Source organism: Taudactylus pleione, unplaced genomic scaffold, assembly GCF_031769625.1.
Source record: "Taudactylus pleione unplaced genomic scaffold, aTauple2 ptg000345l, whole genome shotgun sequence".
In the NCBI taxonomy this organism is placed as follows: Eukaryota; Metazoa; Chordata; class Amphibia; order Anura; family Myobatrachidae; genus Taudactylus; species Taudactylus pleione.
In genome coordinates, this window is record NW_028284746.1 from 1,412,931 (window position 1) to 1,435,184 (window position 22,254).

The 22,254-nt window shown below is 42.9% G+C and overlaps 1 protein-coding gene across 5 annotated transcripts in view; it reads right to left on the minus strand.

Annotated features, from left to right (window-relative positions):
- LOC148508776 (trafficking protein particle complex subunit 13) overlaps positions 1-22,254 on the minus strand; it is a 31,168-nt gene that overhangs the window by 5,441 nt on the left and 3,473 nt on the right. For 2 of the 5 annotated variants that reach the window (XM_088444051.1, XM_088444050.1), the window contains exons 2-10: positions 15,985-16,053; positions 14,575-14,674; positions 12,714-12,798; positions 9,883-10,010; positions 9,023-9,095; positions 6,858-6,902; positions 5,383-5,400; positions 1,751-1,884; positions 156-354 (exon numbers count right to left, since the gene is read on the minus strand). In XM_088444051.1, coding sequence (XP_088300177.1) covers positions 156-354; positions 1,751-1,884; positions 5,383-5,400; positions 6,858-6,902; positions 9,023-9,095; positions 9,883-10,010; positions 12,714-12,798; positions 14,575-14,674; positions 15,985-16,053 — 851 coding nt within the window. Of the gene's footprint in view, positions 1-155; positions 355-1,750; positions 1,885-5,382; positions 5,401-6,857; positions 6,903-9,022; positions 9,096-9,882; positions 10,011-12,713; positions 12,799-14,574; positions 14,675-15,984; positions 16,054-19,786; positions 20,895-22,254 lie in introns of those variants that run through there. The other 3 variants (XM_088444053.1, XM_088444052.1, XM_088444054.1) reach the window with 2 other exon arrangements.

Consider the following 22,254-nt stretch of genomic DNA (forward strand, 5'->3'; position numbering starts at 1 on the left):
GGTAAATATTTGATTTTTCTTTCTCTTTTTCCCCAAGAGACAGATATAATATACATAAAAGTAACTATATAGCAGATTCAAACTTCACAGCTCTTTAAATGATAGAAACGTTAGTATTAGGTAAGAGTGTGGGATGCTCTCTGCTCGTGCTGTACCATTCTCTGTAGCTGACTGGTCTGTAGTCTTCCTCTCTCCCCCAGATTGGTTTTCCACACTATGTCCAGTTTGCCGATCACCGTCACCCCCTTGATAACTCCGGCTTTCTCAGCAAATTCTGGCTTGGGCTTCAAGCAGTACAAGTACTGTCGTGTGTCCATAGGCTGTAGATAAGTCTTTGTTCCAAACGTAGACAATCTACATTGCAGAGATCCTGGATTAGTAAAAATGCATCTAATTCTGGTAGACCTTTCATTATGGGTGATGGGTGCATTTTTGCAGCCTCTACTGGAGTAAGTAAAACACTTTATGATCCATTCAGTTATCGGCGATATGCCGACATACATCCCACGATGTTCGGTTATGCACCCACTTATGTTACATTCCCTGTGTATCTCTAAGGGCTGTGAGGAAAAACTAGTGATGTTGCTGGCTGTAGTGTGCTGCTCCGTAATGGCAGCGATTCTAAAGACAAAATGAATCCGTGCCATTAGCTTGGTCTACGTGTCCAGTTATATGGATTATTATGTCCTTTCCGTTGCTTGCCAAATGCCAATTCACCTTCACCTTCACCTAGCAGCATTAGATGACATTACACTGTAAAGCTGGCCATCCACTATACAATTATCTGTCATATCTGTCCAATCTGGCTGGTTGGAATGAAAACCTGGTAATGTATGGGAGCAAATGACAGTCAATCATATGGTTTTAAACACTGAAAATAGGACAAAAAATAAATACATTTCAAATTGGTTACATTTTTGTGTTTTAACCAATTTGTCTGAACAACCATTTTTGGCTATTTTCCAGTGTTTGTGATCAAATGGACGATTGTCATTTGCTCCCATACATTACAAGGTTTCCATTCCATCCAGCCAGATTGATCAGATATCTTACAGATAATTGTATAGTGGATGCCCAGCTTTAGATCTGAGCACCAGTGTAAAATATTCATACAACCCAAACAGTGAAGTCTGGCCCTTATGTAAGACCAAGGGCCACCCTGTGTTTTCGTCCCTGAAAAATGTAATGTTGTACACCACTGCACTTGTATTGAATAAGGTTTTGTGGTCTATGCGGTAAAATTACTAAAGTGAGAGTTTTTAGAAGTGAGTTTTAGAAGTGATGTTACCCATAGCAACCAATCAGATTCTAGCTATTATCTTCTAGAAGGTGCTAGTTACATGTTAATTAGAATCTGATTGGTTGCTATGGGCAACATCACTTCTAATAACTCTCACTTTAGTAAATTTACCCCTATGTATGGGTTTACAGGATCCCAGGCGGTCGGTATGCCAGTGGTCAGAATACTGACGCCCAAAGGTAAGTAGCCTTACACTAAACCCTAACCATCACCTAACCCACCTTTCCTGCTGCCTAACCCTCATACTTACCCGCCAGCATTCTCACCCCTGTCAGGATTCCGGCACCGGGATCCCAACTACATACCTATATATGTAATACGATCCCTAAGATCAGAGTACATGGGCCTAGAACAAGTACATCCCCAAATGGTTAAGTGTGGCCCTTATAGATACATACACATTAAAAAAAAAACTAAAAGAAAAAAAGAAAAAGGATCTATACCCCGTACCCTTCTCCGTCCTTGACTACACTGTTCAGCTCGGTCACGTTGTACATCATGGACGGCTCCAAGGACACCTTCTCCATAAACATCGGGGAGGTGGTGATATTCTGGATCTGGGCTTCCAGGAACACTTCATCTGTCTGTAAAGTCACACAGCTGGTTAGAGGCAAGCTCCGGGCACAGGGAAGGCAGACACAATGCACTGTATATCATTGTTATTGGGTTTGATTAGTGTCATGCCTGGAAATCAAAGTTGTCACAATTAATGGACGTTCCAACCGGCATCCCAAATGTAAGAATCAGAAGCAAAGTTAGTCAAATGGTATATTGGAGCATACAATGGATGTGGGATAGGCTCAGATGAATAACCAAATTATGAAGTGGGAGTAACTTTTTCTGCTTTCTAGTGTTTATTATTAACTCCTCCCATGATTAAAAGACCACTAAAACCTAAAATACAAGCTGTCTTGTAAACAAAGCCAAAGAAAAAATAACAATGATATAATAAAAATACACACACACACACACACACACAGGGCCGTTGAACGTACACCCGCTTGTGGAGCATATCTTGTGTGTTGTCGCGTGGCGCATGCTCTGGAACCGGATGTGTACACATCTCTACATGTGAACGGACTGTGATAAAGTGTCCTCATGTGGCCAAACTGCGGGCTATGCATAGTTGGGCAGAAGTGTACGTACATGTTTTCTTTAGTATATTTTGCACCAAACACTCACGATGAGGACATATATTACGGATAGGGGCAGTCCGCTCTCATATGGGCAAATATACGCAATCATTTCCGTGTATGCAGTGCGGGAGCTTCTACAGTCCATATTGTTTGTATAACAATACACAGTGTAGTATTTATTGTGATTAGAACATTAGCAGTGTATGTAATTGCAATGAACAACATGCAGAGTGTCATCTGTCAGAAATGTGTTCTATCACTGGGCACCACCCATAGATCTATGTAACAACACTCTCCATAATGGAATGCGATGTGACCCAGAACAGTCTCACAGCAGGATTAGGTGCTGCATAGTACCAGCGAGATGGGGCTGTTATCATCGGACACATCGCTAGGAGACGAGCTCTGTATTTCAGCCGGGTACATGCATTTGTATGGAAAGATTGTGCGCCAGCTTACCAGCTGTGCTATACCTGCTCACAGCCATTTAGATATGATAAAAGTCAAAACCATGCTTGTATTACTCCCATTAGTGCTCTCTAGCTTACCAGGAAAGAGCTACTGTTACCCGCACAGGATTAACAAGCAGGTTTGGGGACCTCTATTAATCACACACAATTTAATAGCATGGGAAATGTATATTACTATTCATCTCCTGGGCTGATCATCTTTCCCTATATACATACATACATACACACACACTGGCTGAGGGTGTGCGGCCTTGTGCGTGGCTGCCCATTGGTCACCATCTGGTAACAGAGGACAGCTTCCATCTCCACATCAACAGACCTCTGTCTGAGGAGGGGGCATCTCAGCCTGATGGGCTCAGTAAGGAGTCATCTTACTATTGAATTAGAAACAGTGTTTATCCTGTAGTTTCGTGGAGGATTCTTACATACGTACAGGAACAGAATTTTAAATAACACCTGAACCACGGGTTCCAACAGCCTAGGACTAGCACTCACCTTAACGGAATTTGTGGTTATAAGTATACGTGCAAAGACGAACTTTACTAAATAACCTGTTCAACATATACATACCAATGAATGAACCACATCTCTCTGCTTGTACTTAGTAGGCATGCGTGAAATGGGTAACTAGGCCACATTCCTCTGTGGTGTCTTCATCGATATGAATCCTGAGCTGCGGCTACGCCAACAGACTTGGCCAAATTTCTGCCTCATCAGGTCATTCTGAGTACAATGGGTTAAAGATATGGACACCATATACCCAATGGACACCAGATACCCCAGCATATCCTGCTCTGGGTTTACGGTGTGGCTACCTTGGAGTGCACCCTCCCTATGAGGACAGCTTTGCCCAGCGGTACACACTAGGATGGATGAAAAAGAAAGTTAAATCCTTTTCTCTGGGTCCGATAGGGGTCGCTGCCACCCTGCCGACCCCTTCCGCACTTTGGTTTGCGTTTCTGTTCTCACATCGCCCTCATGCTCTGTACTTCTGGCTCTGGCTTCAGGACACTGTTAGAAAAATATAGCAGCTCCTGGGGGCCCTCTGAGGTGTAGGAGGAGAGGAGCTTAAGGTTTTGGAGGTAAATTGGAAAAAGTGCCCATTGCCCAAGAACCTACAGTGCACTCTGTACCCCTAATGTATCCAGTGTCACAATGGCTGCAAGAGATACAACGCAATGCTTACCGGTCCAGAAAATCTGCGCAGGAGCAGATCATGTGACGCTCCAATGGGACTTTACCTGTATCTGTCTGCTAGATAGCAGAGAGATGGAGAGCGAGAGGTCCTGCTTCCTAGGCACCCGCTGGGGCAAGCAGCACACGGAGGAAAACTGGGGAAGCATCTGTGCAAGGTATGGCTGACCATTAGAGAACACCCCTGTGCAATACAGGTTATTACAGGGAAGACTTACTTGGCATGATGATGGCAACCAACTGCTGGGTAAGACAATGTGGGTCATTTGCTGGTAATGTGGTATGCAATGCTATCAGTTGTTAGATAGGAGTTGTTAGGTTAAGTTGTACTGTAACAAAACAGACCCCAAATACAGACGCACCCATATTTTTGCGCAGCGATTACAAAGAACACTCACTCACCAATAGAGGGGGGGGGGGACATTTAATATTTAAAACCAGAAAAAAGATATTGCATAAATACACCTGCGAATGCTATAGATATTATAAAACTGCTCTTTTCGACAGATAACTTCTATTTTAAGGTTTTGTGGTCCATTCAGAGCCAACAATTGGCTGGCAGGATAATTAAACGGAGGTTCCAGATTATAGATAGTCTCAGTTGCCCTGATTGTAACAGAGACTGAGGTTATTTATTTAAAGACCTGGAAACTATAGGAATGTCCAAAATCTGCAGCTAAACGAATGAATTTTGTATTCTACTGTTCCTCTCCCATAATCCATTGTTTTCATTATTGTTGAACCATGTTCTGCGTACAGGTAAATATATCAGTGATGCAATAATTAGCGGAAAGTGAAAGGCTTAGCAGAGTTTCAGAAAGTGAAGTTAAAATTAGCAGCGGCACAGAAGAGCAGGATCATCAACAAAATATTTTGGTGTGACGGAATGTGATGGGTCAGTGCCGCAACGCCATAGGAATGATCTGAGACATCACAATTCTGTAACGCTGGGAAGAAAAGCTGCCCAGACTTCCCGCCAATGTAATGCCAGGCCACAATGTAAAGGTGGGATCTCCATAAACGTTACAGGATCTGGCAGAGTAACGTGACAGGTCACTGCCCTGAGATGGATTTAGCAGTAGTATGTGTATTTTGCATATACAAGGCTTTAACCTTCAGTACACAAGTGTACTGACCAACGATACTACACATATTTGGTTATGATCATACTTTTCCATTGTGCAACAATTTCAGGATGAAATTAATCTGTTAACAGGCAGAAACAAAAAATAAAATGTAAAAAGCTCTTAATGATTAAATTAAATTATGAAAAAAAAATTACCACAGAACTGAGGTCACTCTAATGGGGGAAAATAAAAAAAAAAACAAATTAGAGAAAGAAATGAGGGTTAAATGTTAAAAATAGGAATGCTAAAACAAAATACACATTAAATCGCTGCCTAACATAGCATTAGTAAAAGCTAATGTACGATCTTTCTGTATAACTAAAACACCAAGGGCCTGATTCAGACCCACTCGCGAGCGGCTGTCCGCTCGCAAGTGGGTCGATGTTATGGACTGAGCATGCGCACGACGGAGGGAGCTCCGTCGTGCGCATGCGCCAGACGCGACGAGCGAAGGAAAGTCCTTCGCTCGTTGTGTCCGATCAAAGGGGGCGTGCTGTCAATGTTGATTGACAGCACGCCCCCTTTGGTAGGCGTGCCTCCCTGACGGGGGCGTTCCCACGGGAACCCCTCCCGTCAAAAGCCGGCCCACTGACATCACTAGTGATGTCAGTGGGAGTGATTTTGGCTCTGATAGAGCTAAAATCACTCCGGAGCTTGCGGTTGAAAACCTCAACCGCAGGCTCCGGCTCCCAATTTCGATGGTCGCGATGGTCTCGACCATCGCGGCCATCACAATGCACGCTCGTATAGCCTGTGGGTGGTGACCCACAGCTATACGAGCGTCCAGGAGGACGCTCCATGAAAATGGAGCCCGGCCCTCATTCAGAGCGTGCGCTCTGCTCAGAGCGTACGGCTCTGAATGAGGGCCCAAAAGCGGATTGGCTTGAAAGGGGAGGTGTAGAATGACCGCCCCAATATATTGTTCCAGGGTAAAAATGTAAAAAAGCAGTAGCGAGTGTCAGGGCTAGCCAATCATGTGCAATGTACACCCGAGGCATAAAACTCAGCGTTAGGTCTGACAGCTGCACATCCGCCTGTGACCTGAGAGTGATGCAGACACTACGACCGAACCATTCCATTAGTAGCTCAACCATCACCACATATACACAAACATGTTGCAGTTATTTAGTGTTTTACATACCACTGATGCAAGAGAAGGACGTGGCTACTCCATTAGTAATAACAAGCATGCACGTGGCTTACAGTTGTACAACATGTGCTGCACTGGATACATACACGCTATCTAATAACCAAAGTAGTGAGAGATGTCATTTGAAATCCTGCATTGTAGTTTAACAATGTGACGTTCGATACACCCACTATCTTCAACCTTTAGTCTATCAGCCTTTCCCCAGGTACTGAACAGCCAGCAGAGAGCCTCGATTTATTTATTTGTTTTAAGACAAAAAAATAAAATAAAAATCTACAGCTATATTTTTTCATTTCTGCAATAAACTTCATAATTACATGGTAAATTCAAAGCACATTCGAATTAAGACGGATACCAATGTCACACGAAACATCCCTGGTCACATTTAATGCTGGATGTATCATTGCGTAATCTTTAATCTGTGGAAATGGTATAATCAGACTCTGTGCTAAACAGGCAATAGGACACAGACGGACTCACCTCTGCATTATAGAACTTTGTCTTGACATCAAGAGGTTTAAGAACCTGCGTCAAAACAGAAGGGACGTTATACAGTGCCCGGTCCTCCATCTGAAGGAGACAGCGCTTTGCAGGTTTGGAAGATCTGCTCCTGCCCAGTCTGCTGCCCCCTCCCAAATGCATACAGTTATTACTACTATACAGAGGCAAATCTTGCAACCTACTGTTCTAGGAAGCACATGCAATAGCACACAGAGGAATACTGCACGGTGCTGCTAATTACTTCCCGACAGCTCCGCAAACACCACAAGCCTCAAGAAGGGTCGATGTTGCCCCACTGCGCATGCGCACGACGGAGGGAGCTCTGTCATGCGCAAGACCCAGATAGCGACGGGCTCTCCGTCGCTCCGGGTCTCGCACCAAAGGGGGCGTGCTGTCGATGTTGATTGACAGCACGCGCCCTTTGGTGGGCGTGCCGGGGGCGTGGTTGCCAGACGGAGGCGTTCCCATGGGAACGCCTACCGTCTGAAGCCGGCCCCACTGACATCACTAGTGATGTCAGTGGGAGTGATTTTGGCTCTGATAGAGCCTAAATCACTCCAGGGTTTGCGGCAGCGAGACCCTACCGCAGGGTCTCCGTCGCAAGCCCGATGGTCACGATGATCTTGACCATCATCATGGATGCTCGCATAAGCTGTGGGTGGTAACCCACAGCTATGTGAGCGTCCATAAGGCCGCTCCATTTTCATGTAGGAGGGCCCTGATTCAGAGCGAGCGCTCTGGTCAGAGCGTTCAGCTCTGAATCAGGCCCAGAGTCTTCCCATACATCACACTTTCATTACTGGGGAGGATCGGCTTATTTAAAATAGTTCTATGTGCTCAAGTTTGCTGTAATCAATATTACAGACTGCCTCAGGGGTAGGCAACCCTTGGCACTAGTTTTGAGCATGTATTGAGTGGCACTCACAAGGTAAGGAATCGGTATGATTTAGCGCCGGACCCATGCCCGCGGCTGGAATCCCGACAGCGGCATCCCGGCAGAGGAGGAAATGCCGATCGTCCTAAGGTAAGTACTAACTAACCTATTTCTACCCCCTAACCCTCCCCTAACCCTAAGTCGTCTCCCCCCCCCCCCCTCCCCGAGTACCCTAAACCTAACCCCCCCCCGCGGCTATCCGCGCTCGGCGTCCCTTCGATCGGGATGCCGGGCTCCCGGCATATGTCTAATGAGAGGCATCAGAATATCGACGCCTGTCTTTAGACCACTGCTGGGATATGACAGTCGGGAAGCCGGCTGTCGTGATTAGGTCTGACGGCTTCCCGACTACATACCCAGGGTAAGGCCCTCTCCTACTAGGTTCAATTCTCCCCTACTCACATCCTTCCCTCACACAGGAGGCTTTTTTGGTGCACTAGACCCTTCTCAAACTGAAGAACAAAGTGTGGCCTGCATGCCCGGAGAAGTCTGGGCCCTGGTGAAAGTACAAAATTCGGAAGCATGTCCCCCCATCTCCAGACTACAAATTATCACACTAACCTCAGCAAACTCGCTTAAAAAAAAAAACTAAAAAACATAAGAAGAAGACGACGAGCCACTGCCATCTTTAGTTCTCATCTATTACTATTATAAATGTGTGTAGCTTTTGTAGTGGTAGTGGTACTCCAGAAATGTGTTTGGCTTGTAATACTGAGAGTAAAACATTGTCCACCCCTGGGCCTCATTTATTGTATCTCGCTCTAAGGCATCAAATTGGAGGATTTCCAGGAATTCTTCTACTAGTAATGCCTGTAACCTTGGGCAGCCAGCCATCTCCGTGTATGCGGCCACAATACCAGTCACTGTAACTATGTGTGCGGTGGATGTAGCGCAGCTGGTCAGCGGCCAGTGATAATGTACAATGAACAGGTGAAGCTTCTGCTCTTAGACCCTGTCCTAGGGATCTGTGCAAGGCAAGCCACAATGTATTCTTCTGTCTGCCTGTCTTCGGTGTACCGTCCGATCTCTATATAGGGGCACAGGGGTGGCTATCATTTCAGGATGTGGGGAGTAGGGCAGTTGTTGGTCATAACCCTACACTCTGAGCAGGGGTGTGATATACTTAGTATATAACAGGTATATACACGTGATCCAAAGTGGGAAACTGCACGAGAACACTTACAGAACAGGATTGGATGTAAAACCTTACCTGGAATTTGAAGAACTTCCTGAAGTACATCTTCTCCCCAGTCTGGGTGGTATAACTTACAGCACACACTAATCTAAAACACAGGAGCACAAGGAGTGCAGGTAGTTCAGGAATTTATGGCAACTGGTCCACAGGTAACCGTGTAGAAGAGCTGGTGTTACTCACAGTAACAAGACATTTCTTTTCTAAACCATACTAGAATAATGACATAATTTGACTGGTTGCGTCAGGCCTCCGATTGTACTTAATTACCTATAGAACAATTTTCAGAAATGTCCACCAAGGTGTTTGGTAGAATTGTGCTAAACAAGTATACAGCGGTTTCTAAAAGAATCTGTGCTTCAGTTTTGTAAACTTAAAACAAGCATTCTGCCATTTCCTGACACCAGTGTGGTTGCCCTGATTATACATTTGTAGGATACATTAAAGGTCTGTCAGACCAACAGACATGATCTGACAGCCTGAATCCACCCATGGCCATACACTGAGATAGGTTACAGTACATGGCCCACGATATCTGCTTTCCTCACCTGGGGAGGAGACATTTAACCCGTTCCTCCCGTGAAGGAACAGGTGAAAAGTCGGGCGGTCAGCAGCTCCAGTGCATTACACTGCCAGATGTGGCCAACCAATCATCGATCAGTCTGGCATGTTGGAAGATTTTCCATGCGACCATCACACATTGGTTGCAGACATAAACTGTGCAATTATCGGCCTGATAAGCCAATGGTGCGATAACTGCATCATGTATGCCCAGCAACAGTATGTGAAAATGACCAAATCTCCTTCCCAGTTACAAAAGTCTTATATACTATGTGTTTTATTATCCCCACCCCCATTATTGAAAATACATCACTCACATGTGTGTGCCTATTTCTTTCACTTCATGATGAATGACGTCATCTATACAACTGTCCGGCTTCAGATCGGCCACCACAGCCGTGGATGCGGAGAGGTTCAGCCGCTGGGAGCTTGTCTGGAGATCTGCCTGCAGATGGTCAGGAATGGGACAGTCCACAAACACCATATACAGTCAGGTGCATAAGTATTGGAACATTGACAGAATGTTCATATTTTGGCCTCTATTCACCACCACAATGGCTTTGAAATGAAACAAACAAGATGTGCTTTAACTGCAGACTTTCAGATTTAATTTGAGGGTAATTACATCCAAATCAGGTGAACGGTGTAGGAATTACAACGGTTTCTATATGTGCCTCCCACTTTTTAAGGGGCCAAAAGTAATGGGACAAACTAAACAATCCTAAATGTAACTTTCACTTTTTAATACTTTGTTGCAAATCCTTTGCAGGCAATTACAGTCTGAAGTCTGGAACGCATAGACATCACCAGACGCTGGGTTTCATCCCTGGTGATGCTCTGCCAGGTCTCTACTGCAAATGTCTTCAGTTCCTGCTTGTTCTTGGGGCATTTTCCCTTCAGTTTTGTCTTCATCAAGTGAAATGCATGCTCAATCGGATTCAGGTCAGGGGATTGACTTGGCCATTGCATAACATTCCACTTTTTAGCCTTAAAAATCTCTTTGGTTGCTTTTGCAGTATGCTTCGGGTCATTGTCCATCTGCACTGTGAAGCGCCGTCCAATGAGTTCTGAAGCATTTGACTGAATATGAGCATATAATATTGCCCGAAACACTTCAGAATTCATTCTGCTGCTTTTGTCAGCAGTCACATCATCAATAAATACAAGGGAACCAGTTCCATTGGCAGCCATACATGCCCACGCCATGACACTACCACCACCATGCTTCACTGATGAGGTGGTATGTTTTGGATCATGAGCAGTTCCTTTCCTTCTCCATACTCTTCTCTTCCCATCACTCTGGTACAAGTTGATCTTTGTCTCATCTGTCCATAGGATGTTGTTCCAGAACTGTAATGGCTTTTTTAGATGTTGTTTGGCAAACTCTAATCTGGTCTTCCTGTCTTTGAGGCTCACCAATGGTTTACATCTTGTGGTGAACCCTCTATATTCACTCTTGTGAAGTCTTCTCTTGATTGTTGACTTTGACACATATACACCTACCTCCTGGAGAGTGTCCTTGATTTGGCCAACTGTTGTGAAGGGGTTTTTCTTCACCAGGGAAATAATTCTTCTGTCATCCACCACAGTTGTTTTCCGTGGTCTTCCGGGTCTTTTGGTGTTGCTGAGCTCTCCGGTGCGTTCTTTCTTTTTAAGAATGTTCCAAACGGAATGGGTATGATTCCCGTCAGCGGCAGCCCGACACGAGTAGAGTGCGAAGCAGCGGAAGCCCGACAGCGCTGGAAATCCCGATCGTGGATAGGCAAGTATATACTAACCTAACCCAACCCCCCTAACCCTCCTTAGGGGTGCCTAACCCTAACTTCCCCCCCAAGTGCCTAACCCTAACCACCCCCTTCCCCGCTGTCCAAACCTAAGTCCCCCGGGGGGGTGCCTAACCCTAAGTTCCCCCCGGGGGTGCCTAACCCTAAGTCCCCCCCGGGAGCTCTAAACCTACCCCCCCCCCCTGCGGCTGTCCGCTCACGGCGCCCGGCCTCACTACGATCGTGATGCTGGGTGCCGGCCTCCCGGCGTCGTGGAAATGCGGGCGTCTACATCTACATTTCACCCATGCCGGGATAAGACAGTCGGGAAGCCAGGTGCCGATATTTAGGCAGTCGGCTTCCCGATTGCTTCCCGTTCCAAACAGTTGATTTGGCCACGCCTAATGTTTTTGCTCTCTCTCTGATGGGTTTGTTTTGATTTTTCAGCCTAATGATGGCTTGCTTCACTGATAGTGACAGCTCTTTGGATCTCATATTGAGAGTCGACAGCAACTGATTCCAAATGCAAATGTCACACCTAGAATCAACTCCAGACCTTTTACCTGCTTAATTGATAATGAAATAATGAGGGAATAGCCCACACCTGTCCATGAAATAGCTTTTGAGTTGATAGTCCCATTACTTTTGGCCCCATAAAAAGTGGGAGGCACATATAGAAACCATTGTAATTCCTACACCGTTCCCCTGATTTGGATGTAATTACCCTCAAATTAAATCTGAAAGTCTGCAGTTAAAGCACATCTTGTTTGTTTCATTTCAAAACCATTGTGGTGGTGAATAGAGGCCAAAATATGAAAATTCTGTCACTGTCCCAATATTTATGCACCTGACTGTATCTCACTGCACAGTGCTAGAGCCTACGCCTGTTCTTACCATGGGCATCCAGAGCAGCATTTACTATGAACAACCTACAGCTTTAAATTACATTCTTTATTTAAAAAGAGAAACTTGTTGAAAATCCTGGCGCTGATTAAAGGGGAAATATATTTAATTTTCAATGCTAAAAATTGTGCAAATATATATGGTAACGGTTTGCTCAGCAGCATTGTCCATAGACAATGTAATTGCAGTAGTTGATGTATATATAAAGATAAACAGCTAACCTATGTAAGCATCACTGGTGTGTCTTGATCAGAGTTAGAAAACAATATGCTGTACAAATTAACCAATCATGTTAAAGATCAACATGAATAATGGAAATAAAACCGCACACACACACACACACACACTTTGCTGCCAAGCTTTCCTCATTATGCTATGGGTATGACATAAATCAGACTGCAACACAATACCACAATCAGAAACAGGTCAGGTCAACCTGTCCTGCTATAACACAGGCACAGCCGTCACAAAAATAAACCTACCTTGACTTGTATATCTTTAACTATTTGGTTGCTGTCATTGTGAACACTTATGTAGCTAGAAAACGTTTCACCCAGGAAGATATTTCTGTAGGTTGAAGGAGAAACAGTGCACAAAATGTAACATTGGCAATCTGCAAATACTGTGCCATCTTTCTGATACAGACAAACCACTGAATCAGACCTGTCCATAGGCCATCGTACTTTACTAGAGAAGAGGTGGTTTTAAAGGGAAAATGAGTAATACTCCAGAAACTTCCATCGTGTGATCTCCTATACCAGTCACTACATCCCTGGCTGCATGTACTGTACTCTGTACTGGGGAAGCATGACCCACTAACAAGCACCTACAATAGCCACAGTGATAGCTATAACGGGGGCACAGAAGCCACTGAGACAAGGCGGACCCACACCTCCTGCACCCATTGTATGTAATACCTTGTAGCTGGTGCCATTTTCCCGTGGCTTTCTTCACAAATCTTGTGCCAGTGCCAGATTTTTCACAGGAAAATGGCACCAGACATATTTTCCTGGAGACATTTTGCATGCCAAGCAGACTGCCACAGAGCCAGAGATTTCAGCATATGTGCCATCTTAATTTCTACCAGGGGAGTGGGCCCCATGGAGATTGCACGCGGACCCCCTCCTCTGATAACAGGCCCCTGTACAAGAGTGTTTCACTCTAAGATTTCCTATGAGATCTATAACAAAACCTGATTCTAAGGCTGTATTAGCTACCTCCGTAGTCATATTTCTCAGCAGGAACCAGCCTGCTAACATGTCATTTTGAAATGTACCTAGAAGTATATAAAAAGGCATCAAAGTAGTCTACAGGAAAAAAAAAAAAAAAAAATCACCGATACGGTTATGTACATTCTGCTACAATGCTAGAAACCAAGAACGGCAGTATGTATAATGACAAACACTAACTTTTTTAATCTTTTAAATACATTTAGATTTAAGAAAATAATTAAGACAAAACTCAACAAATGAATGTATTTGAAGTCACAGAAGACATTTGTGCTGCTTGCATAGCTAGTAAAAGAAAATGTATAGTGAATTACAATCTAGCTTGGTAATAGGGAATATAGTGAGGTATAATACCAACGAGGCGCCGTTTTAGTGCTGGCGATGTAATCAGTACGTGCACACATGCAATGCATTGGCTGATGGTACACAAGTGCTCCAGGAGGAAACAATTCAGGTTTAGTTGGAATGCAGTAACGGGGGAAGAGTTTTGATGCAGGACAAGAGGGGCGGGAATCCCAGGGATGTGGTGGGAGACTGTTTTATGTGATAAGAGCTATAGTTTTAAATTGCAAATTCAGTATCAAAGAAGTTCATAAAAACTAGAACGATAAAAGCACATAAACACTTCTGGACATATTCACAGACATGAGAACAGAGCTCTCCCCATAAACGCACTATGAGGAACACACCGCTACACAATGTAGGAGGCAGGGAATACCTGGGCACTGTGGGATCTATAAACAAGCATTTAGCATATTTTAGGCACAGTACAAGAAAGAAATAAAGGTAAAAGAAAAAAAACAAAAAACACTTTAGCCAGAAAGCAAAGCATCCTATGTATTCCATATAACAGGCCTGTAACATCATAACTGTGACTTTAGAATGGTCAGTGTCTCCATGTATTATAGTAGTTACATATTGAAAAGGTGCCCTCTAGTGGACTGAAACAAAAATACAGTTGTACAACCCAAAATAAACTATGAATTAACTAGACTAGAAATAAACTATGATTTACAACCACCTAGTATATAAGTGTTATTGCACAAATAAGCCTTTTTTTTTGTTTTTAAAAAAAGATAATTAAACTTGAAATCTGCAATTATTAGTGTCATACCCAAAGTTCTGCGGTAATGTCAGCATTTCTCCCAGCATTAATATTTCGGCTCCTTTCACCGTAGAAGGATCTTCCCTCATGAGAGCACTAAACAGATCGCCTGTAGGCAGTAACAGATTAGCAGGACAGCAGAGAGAAAAACATTGAATGTAATGTACACTATCAGGGTTATTTAATTTGGAGCGAAAATTTTGGATGAAGTCATTTTCGCCGATTTCAATTATCCCCGTATTCAATTTCAAAGACTTTTCGCAGGTTCGAAAAAAAAAAACAACCAAAAAAAAAAACGGGGATAACTTTTCACCACTTAATAGGTGGCAAAAAAAAAGTGAAGAATTGGGGTTTAGGGGTGCAGGCTTAAAAAAATAGCCTGCAACCCTGGGATTGTCATTTAAAAATAAACTGTCAAAAAAAAGTAAAAAAAAAAAAAATTAGGGACACCCCAAAAAAATTAAAAAAATTGGTGTGAAAAAAAAAAAAAAAAAAAAAGGAAAAAAGTGTTTAAAAATAGAGCAATAGGTTCAGGGCTATTCTGCAAGTATGCGGCAGGTGTTTTCTAGAATAGATTATTAGCGACAGGTGCATTTTTGCAGAATTTTAAAAAAATTACTTTAGGGACATAAAAATATGCTAGTACCCATTTTCATGTACCCCAAATTTGATGGGACCACTTAAAAAAACGAAAAAAAATAACCTAAGTGCCCTTCTGCAACACTTCTTCAATGTCGGAAAAAAAACACCTGCTGCGGCTATTTAAAACCCCGACTTTCATTTGCAGGCTAAAACGGGGGTACCCATAGTGATCCCCATGTTTTGACAGCTTTAGGGGGGTCCTACAATTTATTCCAGGTAAATCCCGTTTTTTTTTCCGGCGGCTCCTGTTGTCGTAGCTTTTTAATTGAAGACGGGGATAAAGCGGGCGCGCGCCCGATACTTTACCCCTGTATATATGTAGCACTTCTCCAAGCTATGCTCAAGAGCTTATATACAGCTGCTCTTTAATGTACACTTCTGAGCTAGGTGGGACAGATATATAAAGCTATTCTGATGCAGCTCGTGAAAGTTACATCATTTTATCATTACAAGCAAAGTATGTGAAATAACCTACTTTTATAACGTTTTAGTGTACACTAAAAGATAAATAAAATGAAAAACTAAACCGGTCTATCATCTCTGCTCTACACGTCTCCCAATTTCTCCAGTTCCCATTACTTTCCCACCAAGTCTCGTCCACATATGTACTAATGACGACATGACTGAGACATGGTGGGCTTGGATACTAGCAGTGCAGGCGAGCCGCCAGGAGGACACCAGGATACCTCCCTGCAATGGCTGCTTCATATAGTAAGAATATTGCTTCACTGACTACAGTAGATATCCTCAGTGTACGGCAGGTAAACACATAATTACCCGGAAGGTCTCGATCCTCACAGGTCACTGGGATATTCGTGAATAAGGTTGGTTTCGTAAGGCGCATCACTAGACATGGAGAAAAACAAATAAAAAAGAAATTGGACACCATTTACTTATAAATGTTTTGTGCATTTAAATATTTTGCAGTCTACAGAATCCTCACAAAAATATATTCTAGTACAGAGATGATAAATTGATCTGAATTGGGGCCCATACATCTGTGATGATGACCCAATTCCCCTTTCTGCTGACGCCGGGGAAATCCTCAATTCGCCAATCCTGACTTAGAAAAAAAAAAAAAAAAAATGGTTGGGGATCAGCAAGTCGGGGATTTTTAACATGCTGTATTTCCCTGATCGGATCGCCAAACATCGATGGCCATAGATCGGCGCCGGCAGAATGGAGAATCGGGCCGCATTCATTTTAATAAATTAGTAAACTAAAAATAAACAAATAAATATTCACATAATTGGCCAATGGCTTCCAAAACGCATACTCTTGTTTTAAGGCACATTTCACTAGGTACACTGCACATTATTGTATGCAATCTTCATCCCCTGTTCGTCTGCATGGGACTTGTTTTTTTAGCCATTTTATCAGACTGCTCACAGCAACAGGAGGTCTAAGTGCGAATATTTTGGGAGGCTGTGACCCTTCCACAAGTTATTATACTATGGATAACAGGACTGCGAAGAGGGGAACGGAGGGATGGAGGAAGCCGCAGGTAGTGTGGTAGGACTAGGGCCTGCCAAATATGAAATTAAATTCATAAATCCAATGTTTTATTTTAAACCCACCACATCTACTTTGACACATAAACGCATGCACTTATACACTGTCAGGTATGCAGCCAGTTGACGCCAGGCATACGCTGCACACACTCCTCACAGCAAAGTTTATGACTGTTCAAACTTGCTTATATAATACTCATTCTCTACATCCCGGCGCGTGGGGTGCCGACAGACGAAGTACCAGCGCCAAAATCCCCAGAACACCGCCCGCCGGCATCCTGAAGGTAAGTATTGGGCCTTAGGGGGGAGGTTAGGTTCAGGCACAAGGGGGTGAGGTGGTTTGTTGCACCAGCTCATATACACACATAATAATAATAATAATAATAATAATAATAATATAATCAATCCAAGCGACTGGCGTGTTGAAAAAACAAACCATAGGTAATCTATATCTACTTGTTTAGTGAAATTAAGTCCAAAAATGTACAATGTATATACGTGCTATATTAATCAAAAAGTATATAGTGGAATAAAAGTACATAAAATAATTAGTTTTAGCTTCCAGAAATAGCTTTAAAACTATTTATTCACATGTATAAAAAGAAGGACCAAACATATATCAACAAAATCTAAATCAATAAATCTGCAGATTAATTATCGCAGCAGCTAGCTATTCTACAATTGCGCAAACAGTGCTAAAAAGTGCTTCGTGCTGTGCAAAATATATAAACAATCCTCTTGTTGTGTCATACAGCTTTCAGATAATTACTCTACTTAATACATACCATAAACAGCTTTCACAGTACTATAGGTCAGTCAAAAATACACAGAGGAAAAAAAAAATTACATTTAAAAGTAATAAGAATTATTTTTCAAAAATGCTTATCTGACAAAACAGTTTAAAGTTCATAAGGCAGGAGGAGGAGGCGCGCGCCCGACATGTTTCATCCACTTAGGACTTCATCAAGGGGTCAAATAAATTATATAACACACACACACACACACACACACACACACACACATATTTGAACAAACAAGAAAAAATAAAAAATTATATTATATATTTGCAAATCACATTCAAATACAAGTGCCAGAATTATGCACATCGGCTAAGGTGCATATATGCATGTAAGGGTTACTAGTCTCAGCAGCAGAGATGAGGCGGCCAACCTGAGTAGCCAGTGGTGGTCACGATGGTGATCCGATGCAGCATCTTCAGATCTGTGATACCGCGCAGGAGGTGACTTATCCTCAGACGCTTTCTGCAGCATTAGCGTATTTACACACAGCAGCTGCCTCCAAAGAGGAGCAGTCTGCATAGCGTCCATGTCTGAACCAGGCCCCCCTGCCCAGATCCAGGCCCCCCCTGCCCAGAACCAAGCCCCCCTGCCCAGAACCAGGCCCCCCCTGCCCAAGTGGCAGAGCAGCTTTAAGAACTATATTAAAGGTCTTCTTGGTGCCTATTAATGGAAGTTCATTATTTTTTACTTCAAGTTAAAAAACAAAATGAGAATATTCCCCTCCAAAACAAAAAACACACAGACATTTCAATTTAAGTACAAAAACTTTAATTAAAACCCCCCCTCATATTAAAAAAAAATAGTTATTTAATCATTACAAACACAGAATAGTTATTATAGGAAATACAACTGAAGGTATGAATAAAAAGTCAAATATTGAAGTTTAAAATTTATTTTAATTTCATTTTATATTGCCATAAACGTATTATAAAAGTCTATCCAACTCCCCCCACAAAAACAAACACAGAACTATACTATACAAAAAGTTAGGAGTACTCCACTTAATGTTTAAATAACCCCCCTCTTCCCCCTTCCATGTGTTAGCCAGATAATGGCCAGTCACACAGGGATAAACAACCTGGAGACCTTGGAATGAATACAGAAAACAGCGCAGGAGTCTGAAGAACGCAGATTGAGAAACACAACCTACAATTACATATCGTCACCTGTATTGTAACATTTTGTTTCAGTTTTTTACAAAATATAAGATATTTCCTCATTTATCATCACAGGTGGCGTAAACTAATGTATACTAAGATGCACGGTAATAAAAAGTAAAGGAGGATTGGAATCGCACCCCCGTGTCAGGAGTCAGTCCAGAACTCAGAAATATTAATATTCTGCTAAAACATTAAAGCGCGGTTTACAGGGTGACATTATGATTCTTTAACTGTTTTGCAAAAATGTCAAAGGGTCTTCATTTCCCTTCAATAGGAATTTCTTCCCCTAGAAAACAATATTACATCACCCACCTGCATTGCTAATCATAAAGCCAGTTCTCATCAGTAAACACTAGGGGGCAGACTCAGTTACACACATCCTGCGGCGGGCAGCTTGCAGAGTGCACATAAGCACAATTACAGTGGCCTAATCCTTGCTGGGACTTCCTTAGGCTCAGCTAGAGACACACCCTGCGGAGCTGGCGGAAGCCATTACAGTGGCAGCTTGTAGGTAATTGAATTGGCCCCTTGGTTGTGTTAGTCCCATAATATTACTGCAGTAAAATCTGCACACTGCCTGCAATGATGCAAGAAAAGAAAACAAGTTGGACACAAGTGCATTTGCTCCGAATAAACTTGTATTCTGTATAAAATGTGTTGCACTGCGCTTGTGCACAACTTGCACCAATAATACGGGCTGCAGGCGCCTGACACTTGACGTCTCTTTACTCTCGGAGAAGCAGATCAGGGGATTACATGTGCTAGTGCAGTAATGTAAGGATGGGCAGATGCAAAATGACCTTATTTTGGGTCTACATGGGTCTTTGAAAAATACCCCTCATCAGGTGCTAATTCTGCACATGTACGGTTTCAAATTGATAATGATTGTCGGATATTTGTGCCAAACACATCAATGTGCTCAATTTAAGTTTGCACATCTCCTAACACGTAAAACCCAGTGGTGGGAATGTAAGGGTGCATAGGTATACGGGCAACTTATAAGTTCACCTCCAATCCCTCCCCTGCGAGTCTATACTGTGTGTTCTGAAATGCAACACCGCAGTGTGCCTACACCTAAGCCATTTACAGAGGATCAGCGACTACATACTTAATATAATTCCATGTTTATGAACAAAGAAGTCAATTCTGTCACAGAGTTTCAATTCTGATTTAACTAATGTCCCAATATGCTCACAGTAACGCAAGTCACAGAATATCCATATCTCAGGAATGTCTCTTTGCATTGTGGCATTACAGCTTGGAAGTACACGGTGCCGCATCAATCTGCTCAACTTCCCCCAGATATCCTCCAAACTCAGAGCACCACAGACCGATGGTAAAATTGTCCATCTTCCTCTATGGAATAAATTCAACGTAAGTCTTTTTAAGAGGTCTTTCAGCTGCTCCGATGGTGCAATGAAGGGGTCTCCACTGCTGGCTTTTTGTGTACAAATACTCCATGAACGAACAGGCGTGATCTCCTTGGAAATGCTCTCACCCATTGCTTGCGGGTCACACATGAAGTCATCTTTATTTGTGGTCACTATTTGCTCATCATAAACGTTGTTTGACTGTACGTTTGGCTTAAACTCGAGCAGGTTTGGTGTGGGGTCACAGCACATAAAGGGCTCCACTTGGACTGGATCAAAGGCATCGTGAGATATCTTAGCACAAGGCGCTACCGAGATTAAGGGAGGACGTATTCGAGGCTTGAGAATAAAGTTCTGCGTGTGATCTGGAAACCATGGACAAAATTTTGGCAAGCGCCGAAGAGGAAATATTTCTAAGGAGCCTGCTGCTAATTTATGTAAGTCTTTTAGCCTATTTTGTGTGGTACGGTAGTGCAAAATCACTTCCTTTTCCGGTTTATTGTTATCACTCATTACTCCAATTAACTTCCCACATCAGCGGCACCTGTCAAGACACGTTTACACCATGCAGTTTGCCTATCCAGGTGAGAAGGGATACTGGCAAGATCTGGATCATTTTGGCAACGTCAAAGCTTCGAATAGTTCTGTTGCAGAATGAAGTGGTTGATCCCATTAGTAGACGTTGTGGTCCTCGGAATAAGTCACGGATGCTTGAATGACATTCTCTTCATGTTACTGCCATTGTATTGCTCCTCTAGAAATTAGATTTGGTAAGTTGGTGCCCATCTGGTGTCAGTAACACATAACAGCCTCCAGTTCCAGCACACCATGTTCCATGTTCTCTGATCACATGTGATTCCAACCTGAAGCAGAAGCATGGCACAAAATGGTTGGCATAAAACATAATCATCATATTCCGCTAAGTCTTCTACCATCTCTCGTCACTTTACGCTGTCTGCTACACCTACTAGAAGCAGCCTATATTGGTGAGGTGGCAACGGCCGCTATTATTTTCAGCGGCATCACTCCATGGTACAAGCACAACGAGGGATTAAGGAGATTTTATCATATGAAAAAAAAAAAGGAGATCAGACATCAAAATTGAAGCTGGACTATGGCGCTGCTGTGACGCGAGCGGCTTTTTACATTTAGGATCAGCCCACTAAGCATTATCATACGTTATGGATAAACAAAGCACGATATATGTACATATGAAGGGCCATAGGTTGAAAGGAATGTTTGTACACTTCACCCCCCCCAAAAAAACAAAAATAATAATAATGATAATTCAATGTATTTGAATCTGCCTCTGCTCTTTGTATAATAGTGTTCGTTCTAGCACCCTGCACCTGTCCGTACCTTTCTCCTGCCTAGGGTGCCATCTGCCACCTCTGCTCTGGTGCTTCTAGCACACTCAGCTGATGCAATAACTTCTGAGATACAGACCAGAGTGTGCTAGAAGCACCAGAGCGACACCCCAGGCAGGAAAGAGGAGCTGCACCGGTTGTGACAGATGTAGAGTGCTAGAATGAACACTATTAAATAACACCTGTCTGTGGGGCTCACTGTACTACAGCCATAGTATGTAACCATCTCTCCTGCTCCACTCTATATCTATTTATTTTAGGTTTGGTTACAAATTTTAATAAACTTATTTATTAAGGAGATAAAAGTAGAATTAAACAATAATCAGGAGCATCTACAGCACGCTACTGTGTCCATTTCCCATCTAAAGTTTATCCATGCTTTCTCCAGACAGCTGAGTGACGTTGTGGTCAGGGATACAATCGCCAATGGATTATAGCGCACTTCATACCTACGTACATTGGAGACAGACATCTTGTGAGCTGAGCCAATATTCAGACAATTCATCTAGAACTAGAGACGCCAGAAAGGCACAAGACTGTGTTGTTTACTCCATGTAAAATCATAGGCAAATTATCGGTTCATCTCTCAAAATAGCTGTCTGATGTGTATGCCGGTAGCAGGTACACTTTACGATACTTGTATAAACCATGCATCCAACTAGCTTGGGAGACTTACTCTGGTGCAGTTGTGCAACAAATATATGAACTCATTTTATAATCAGTATTACTAATAAAAGTAGTATCCATACAGGGGTTTCTATAAAGGGTGGTGGTATCGATCAGGAATAGAGGGAAGGGGAGGGGGATACAATTCTTGTTAATGTGTGAAATGTCCTAAA